The sequence below is a fragment of the Panicum virgatum genome, chromosome 8K (genome assembly GCF_016808335.1).
Source record: "Panicum virgatum strain AP13 chromosome 8K, P.virgatum_v5, whole genome shotgun sequence".
NCBI classification, from domain to species: domain Eukaryota; kingdom Viridiplantae; phylum Streptophyta; class Magnoliopsida; order Poales; family Poaceae; genus Panicum; species Panicum virgatum.
The window spans coordinates 3667882-3675207 of NC_053143.1; the positions used below are offsets into that span (position 1 = coordinate 3667882).

General features: G+C 40.4%; 1 protein-coding gene across 1 annotated transcript; it reads right to left on the bottom strand.

Moving 5' to 3' along the window:
- Positions 1-957: 957 nt before the first annotated feature.
- LOC120643576 (hippocampus abundant transcript-like protein 1) lies at positions 958-6472 on the bottom strand. The gene is made up of 14 exons (XM_039919974.1): positions 6137-6472; positions 5130-5241; positions 4836-4949; positions 4436-4557; positions 3487-3662; positions 2935-3010; positions 2739-2825; positions 2554-2634; positions 2420-2452; positions 2230-2283; positions 2001-2042; positions 1818-1896; positions 1642-1712; positions 958-1518 (listed from the first exon to the last, which is right to left on the bottom strand). The coding sequence occupies exons 1-14, from the start codon at positions 6335-6337 to the stop codon at positions 1402-1404; spliced, it is 1365 nt and encodes a 454-aa protein (XP_039775908.1). The 5' UTR covers positions 6338-6472; the 3' UTR covers positions 958-1401.
- Between the last annotated feature and the right edge of the window lie 854 nt (positions 6473-7326).

Below are 7326 nucleotides of genomic sequence, written 5' to 3' on the forward strand. Positions count from 1 at the left end.
TACAAAGAAATGGCATGGCGTGGCATGGCATAAAAACAAGGTGCTGTCACTTTTCATGCAGCCATGTAAGCTGTTGCGTGCAAGCAACACTGGCCCGTTTGGTTTGCACTGTGCTAGTGAATAGTGACATTTTGACCACTAATTACAGTATCAAACAAAGTCAGTTTACAAAACTAATTTCAGAACCCCGCGCTAGGAACCCTGAAGAATCTAACGAGACCTTTGACCGTGCAATTAGAGAATAGTTAATGTAGCATCACTGTAGTCAATTATCTATTAATTACTGTCATTAGATTCGTCGCGAAAAGTTACACCCATCCCTGAAAAAATTTTGCAAATTGATTTCATTTACTGTTTCATGCATAGAAAATTCTCCCGTAGCATAGTGTAGTGAGCATAGTGTAGCGTGAACCAAACGGGGCCCTGCGGATGACCTTTTGCTTGTTTTGGCCCAGGCAGCAGGAATTAGCAATATCTAATCAAGGCTTGGCACTTTTGAATAATCCTACTGAAGATATCCTGCTCCTAATAACTCATGGTAACAATGCTATATGGTTCTCTCACTGTTAGGCCTACTCACTGTAAAGTACTGAAGAGAAAACCCACAGAGTATAGGATATTAGGATAACATCACATTTTTGGTACTACAGCAATCAAAACAAACAAAAGCTTTCAAAAAAAAACGAACACAATCACTACGTAAAAGAGCCAGAGGTGCAAGTAAATAAGACTTTCAGGCATACTTTTTGTGTGCAGTTTTGCTGTTAGCTGGTGTAGTTGCAAGGCTCAGAGAGATGATTATTTTGTTCTCGAGTATTTCTTAATTAGTACTCTCACTCAATCAGAGATAAGCCGTTACTTCCCTTTGACATGATCATTTTACCAACTGACGCTCAGATACTTATCGGCTCAGTGCGAATTGCAAATAGTTACCCCTTCTGTTAAGGGTCATAGTGGTCATGCTAACAGCAATACTCTGAACAATGTTAGCTATCACCTGTGTTGTATGAGTTTGCGTGCATACATCTCATGCAATTGTGCTGCATGGCTTTCATAATATGTTGGTTGTGATTTCAAACTTCAAGGCCTATAACATTTACCACTCCCTCTATTTTTAATATATGATGTTTAGGACAAGCTAATTATTTTTAGCTTGCCCTAAACAGCATAAGACTCATATATTTAAAAATGGAGGGAGTAATACTAAATATGTTATAATAATTGATGATCAACAAACTATGTGAATTGGAATATCCGATCATGTTCCTCTGCTTGTGAACAACCGGTGGTTGTTGATGCACTCCACTAAGCTTTTCAGCAAAACCTCGTTGCCAACTGTGGTAACAATTCATCTGCGACTTCGAGATCGCTCTCGTCTCATTGACGATTCTCAGCTGGCTTTTAAGCCAATAAAGGGGCTTGCAATGCTTCCTCACTAGGCTCATCTGAAACTGCAACTTCTGTGCATTTGTCCGTGCCTTTCCAATTCAGTGTACAAGCAAAGCATAAGGAGGCCACCTGCAAAAATATTCAGCATTGGAATAAATACCTAACTTTATGTTCTGTTTGTATATATATAGTGGTATCCTTTATTGGTAGATATGTATCATAGTGCGATAACAAAAGCCAAAAGGGACTAACCAAGATAACACTAGCCACGAGGAAACTGAAACCTTTGCAATTAAAGGGAGCATCCTCTGAAATGAAGTAAGCCGAAACAGAAGTGAAGGACAGAATGAGCTCAAAATAAAGAATACAGTGTACCGAGCCCAGTAGTCCACAGGCAATATAGAAAATCGGCAGAAGTAATTGCTCACAGGTTAGTGGGTTCATAAACAGAGGTGCCAGCATTATAGCAATAGATTGCACAGTCGCAATAAAACCTTGTGCCTTTCCCTGGAAAGTAAGAAAAAAATAAATTTATAATGCAGAAGACTATAAAGGTTTCAGGCTAGATACGCAGATATAACCAAGACAGTTGAGATTGAGAGTATGTATACCTGCTCAGTTGAGAGTACTTCCCTAGAAATGATTGCATGGATCTGCATATTTTTCATGCAATGCAAGTAAGACTACAATTAATCAAATATCGTTATAACACATGGAAACATAATGGCCGAGTTTATGTCTGGAAAAATCAAGTAACTGTGTTCCTTTATAGTAGTAGTAATTAGCATCTGTAAAAATTATGTCATGTTGCTTAGAGGATAATATACAGGGTTCACCTACAGCTGGTCTGGCCATCACAAAAATGATGCCAAATAAAGAGCTAAAATAAGGAACCTGCAATATAGGTGCAAGGAAAATGCAACAAAATATATCATTATAGTACCAACTAGACTCATTGTGATCTGTGCGCGTAATTATTTGCTAAAAATTGTAATTAATTAAAGCAAGTATGTGCTTAATAAATACGTACCCACCAAGCCCATGCAACACCATAAAGAAAAGCCTGAAAATACATTTCAGAAATCAATATGATAAATTTTGTAAGAATGTAGGTGAGATTAATGAAAACTTCTTGCAGAAAGATCTGAGTGAAAAAAAACTCACATAAGCAATGGATGCGAGGATGGAAACACATAAGATTCCTTTTTCACCAATAACGTGGCTAATAAGGGGAAGGACCAAAATCTAAGTTTTCAAAACAATGTCACAAACCACAATAATTAATTTCAAACTAACACATGCAGAATATGGATCTTAATTGGAGTGGTTGAAGATTTTGAAAGTGGCACCTGAGAAAAGATGGAACCAATGTCTACCACCATAAGAATTTCTGAGAATTGATTCTTGTCAAATCCAAATACTGACTTCAAGTAATACTAGGAAAATCGAGGTATAGAAATTATTACCAATCTTTGACTTGACTTTAATTCCAGCCAAGTAATTTTGAACACCATATCATATAATAGCAGCGATAGAAGCTATTACCAGTCGGACATCAATAATGCTAGTCATGCCCAATTTATAGAAGAAGTCAACATATGCTATTCGCCGAAGTGATCCACTATAACACAAGAATATAAGAAAATTCGTCAAAAATTGCATTAGCAGTCATAGGTGACTTTAAAACTTGTCAGTAGTCATAGTGTCAAAGTTTCTCTGTCAACTCTCTTCAATCAATAAGGCAATCATCCTAATTTTTTTCTTCAATCCCTTCAAGAATGAAGAAGTTTAACTTTAATCATTACAGCAACCTTTCTAAATGTGTCCAGGTACTCATATGAAACTGTATACATTCTCAGTTTAATGCTAAAAAAAGATATGTTAGTAAAATACTCATTTTATGTCAGTTCATACATTCCCATTTTGCTGTTTCAACTAAAGAACATTGCTATTATGTTGCTAGAAGTGCAAATGCAAGCATATCATCCACATTTTTTTCTGCAAAAGAATACTATTTCACATGAATTTTCAAGAATGTCTGTTCTCATTAACTTATTGATCTGGAGACTATGTACTCCATATATATATAAGCATTACCTATTTTTAAATATATTAATGTTCTCTTTGATAGATTCCCAACGTTGTTGTGGTACCCTGATAACCAAAGAGGATAATGATGAATGCTGACTAGGTGAAGATGGAGCTCTTTGAAGTGTATCAACCAGAAATATTTTCATGTATATGACCGAACAGATCAACAGAATAACAGACACCTGCGAAACCATGGTCTAGTACTTTTTACTGAAGCTTCAAATGAACAGAAAAATAAAATAACAAACAATCCACAGAAGGTGAAATTCTTTATGTGGTTGGCAGTCAGACAGCGCATCTGGACCTCGGACAGGAGACGCCATCATGGGCTGACGAGCGATGCAACGTGCCGGCTGTGCGACCAAGAAGAGGAGACGGCTAACCATCTGCTCTGCACCTGCAGCTTTACCCGGCAGGTTTGGCGTACCCTGCTCTCGGTTCTTGGGATCCAAAACTCGCCGTCTCCTGCCGGCCTCAACTTTTTGGAGTGGTGGCTCCTCCTGCGGCAAGGGCTGTCGAAAGAACATAAAAAGGGGCTAGACACTGCTGTAATGCTAGTGTCTTGGATGATTTGGAAAGAGCGCAATGCCAGGGTCTTCAATGGCACCCAGCAGAGCTTGAGTCAGCTTGTTCAAGGAATTCTCGAAGAGGGAAGCAATTGGATTCGAGCTGGTGCAAGCAAGCTTGCGGGGGTAGGTTGGCCTCACTAGTTGAGAACGAGTAGTTTTGTTCCTGGCTAGGCTGCTTTTTCATGAGCCTCTCGGTTGTATTGTAGTGCCGTATAGTCTTATTCTTGCTTGTTGAGGTGTGCGTGCGCCCCTTATGGCCCGTGTTGTAAAAAACTCATTTCTTTTCTTCTTAATGCAATGATACGCAGCTCTCCTGCGTATTCTCGAAAAAAAATAACAAACAATAATGCTTATTCAACTGCATACAGTTTTATCTAGTGAGATACCTGGAAAATCCAACTATTGGGTAAAAACCTTGTGAAAACATCCCCCAAAGCATGGGAGGCAGAGACAATTCCTGTTATGAAGCCAAATGCAGTCGCCCTCTTTGACGAATCAACCACATCTGCCTAAGATAGATTTGTGTTCTCATGCAAGTAGATGACATATTTAAAAAATATTTAATCTTAGGATAAAAAAGAAAATAGATATTGGACCACGGGATAACTCAGGTTCCACCTAGTGACACACACAGGTATGTCAACAATAATTTCGAAACACAAAATCGTTGTTTCCCTTGGGAAAATCATACATATGCAGATTCTGATTCAGACTACCATGGGATGATCGGTTGAACAAATTATATGCAACATTTTCCTACAACAGAAGAAATTGCAATAATTCTACCCGTGTATGCAAGTGAAATGATGAACAATGTTCCTTGGCCAATCAAGAATGAAAAGGTGCGCAGAACAAGGTAGACATACACAGCGGTCCTCGAATCATTCCATGCAAACACAGCTGCATGAATAAACAGACAATCAGTATCCAGTGCAAACGGGTTAAATAAACAAATAGACAGAGAGCTAAGAGAAGCCTTACTGGTAAACATATATTCTAATTCTAGAATGAATGATATGGAGTATACACAAAACACGCTACTGCATTATTAGTATCAGAGCACAGACAGCAGAAAATTACCAAAAGGGATTATGGAGGTAGAGGCAGTTAGGAGGAGGATAGGCTTCCGACCATATTCATCAGCTAGCTGGCCCATTAGAGGAAATCCAATTATCTTGAAAATCGCTCCTACCTGCACTCATGCAAATGACATGATTAACAACATGTTTTCACTCCCTCTCCCTGCGAGACATTGTTTCCATTGGAAAAAAAAAAACAGAGAGAATAACTAACATGACAAAAATAATTACCACTGTTTTTCAGAAGTTAGACAAGAAACTATTGTGGCATTCCGACAAACATAAAAGGAAGTATGCACCTACAGCTACTAAAGCAATGCCCGGTTCCTATATCTATCGTACTTTCAGACTTTCAGTACTCACTTGTGAACTGAATTTATTTTGTGGAATCCCAGAAAAATAACCTATATCCTTTGTTGGGGCTCAAAGAACGTTTGGCCCCAACAAACGATACAGAGTGCTCCGTAAGACAGAAAGGTCAGAGTAGAAGCAAATGCTTTCCGTTTTGCTCGGGACTTGGGGCCCCTTGCCGGATTAATTTCCCCAACCTTGCATGAACTAATTATCAAAAAAAAAATTGCAGGAACCGGATCCTGAAATCGCAGTCGCAGAGTTTTACCAAAACTGCTCTTGGCACGTACTAGTAATATGCGAATTGCGAAGGTCGTCGTTTCGCTAGTCAACAACAACAAAGAGGGAAATGCCGCAAAGTTAGGTGCGGTGAGGTGTTACGAGCAAGGCCGTGTGCTGGAGCTCAGTGGGGTAGTGGATTCCAGGGAGGCACCAAGCGAGTCTTTGTGTGCTCGTCCTTCAGTTTCAGAGAGCCTGAATGCTTGATAGCTAGGGAGGGAGAGGATTGAGGAAGAAGAATGGGAGAAACAATCAAAATCGCCGTCTCGCTCCGATTGGAGCCGCCGTTCTGTCTTGTACCTCCCGTGTCCGCAGAGTAGCATCAAAGAGAGAGCAGAGAGGAGCAAAGAAAACAGAAGGATTGGTTCGGGCACATACGGAAGCCTGAAGGCCGGTGAGGTAGATGGCCTCAGGGCACCTCCTGCCGGGGGCGGGGCAGAGCGCGGCGGTGACCTTGTCGACGAGCGCCGGCACGGCCATCTCCTCCGCCACCTCGTACAGCACCAACCCCACCAGCAGGTGCAGCAGCGGCCTCGCCGCGGCGGCGCCCATCCCTCGGCCTCCAGAAGATCCTCCCATCTCCTCTCCTGCGCGGCTGCGCTCCCCCTCTCAGTCCTCCCTCGCGGCGATTTGTCAACTCGGCGGGGCAACAATCCAAGCTACAGTACCAGCTCTTCTTGCTGCTGCTGCAGCAGCAGCCGCAGCCATAAAAATGACGGGCTGCTCGTAGATTTTTTTTTAATATATATTGCGAGGAACTGGCGTGCTCGGTCACGGACTCACGGTCTCATGGAACGCGAATAATGCGCCCTCGCCCGGACAGGAATTTTTTTTATTTTTAATATATTTTTCAATTTTATTTTAAAAATAACCCACCGGATATATATTTACGGATCTAACTTTTTTGTCGCGCCGGTCTGCGTGGCGTGATAAAAACACACTGTCGCACCACATGCATTGGCGTGATAAGATGTGCCACGTTGGCACGCTTCGGAGCGCTCAGAAGGGGTCTGCCAGCTCATATTCCACGTGTCAACCTTGTCACGCCACTCCCACCGACGTGACAGTACAGATTTGTCACGCCACCCTCGCTGGCGTGACAAGGTCTGACTTTAGAAAAATTATATATTTTTCATATGAACTCGGATAGAGATAATTTTTATATAAAAATTGTATCTCTCAACGAGATCTACAACTTTATAGTTTTGAATTTTTTCATTTGAAGTCATTAAGATGGTAAAATAATTGATTTAAACTTTTGACAGCATATTAAGCACTTTACCTTTATCTGATCATCTCTAATTTAACATATTTATCATAATTTTACAAATTAAATTCTATATAATGTTTTATATATGAAATAATATGGACTAAATAATAATAGTTCGATAAGAGATACAATGAGAAATCAAACTATATCATCCTTGTGTATGAAATCTAGGGTGTTGCATTATATTTCAAACTATGCCATCTACTGTAATCAAACTCTCATGTACCACCCTATCTTTACGGATACCACGACCAGTTCTATCCTTGCATAGAACCTCAAATCTCTGCTCCATTGTACC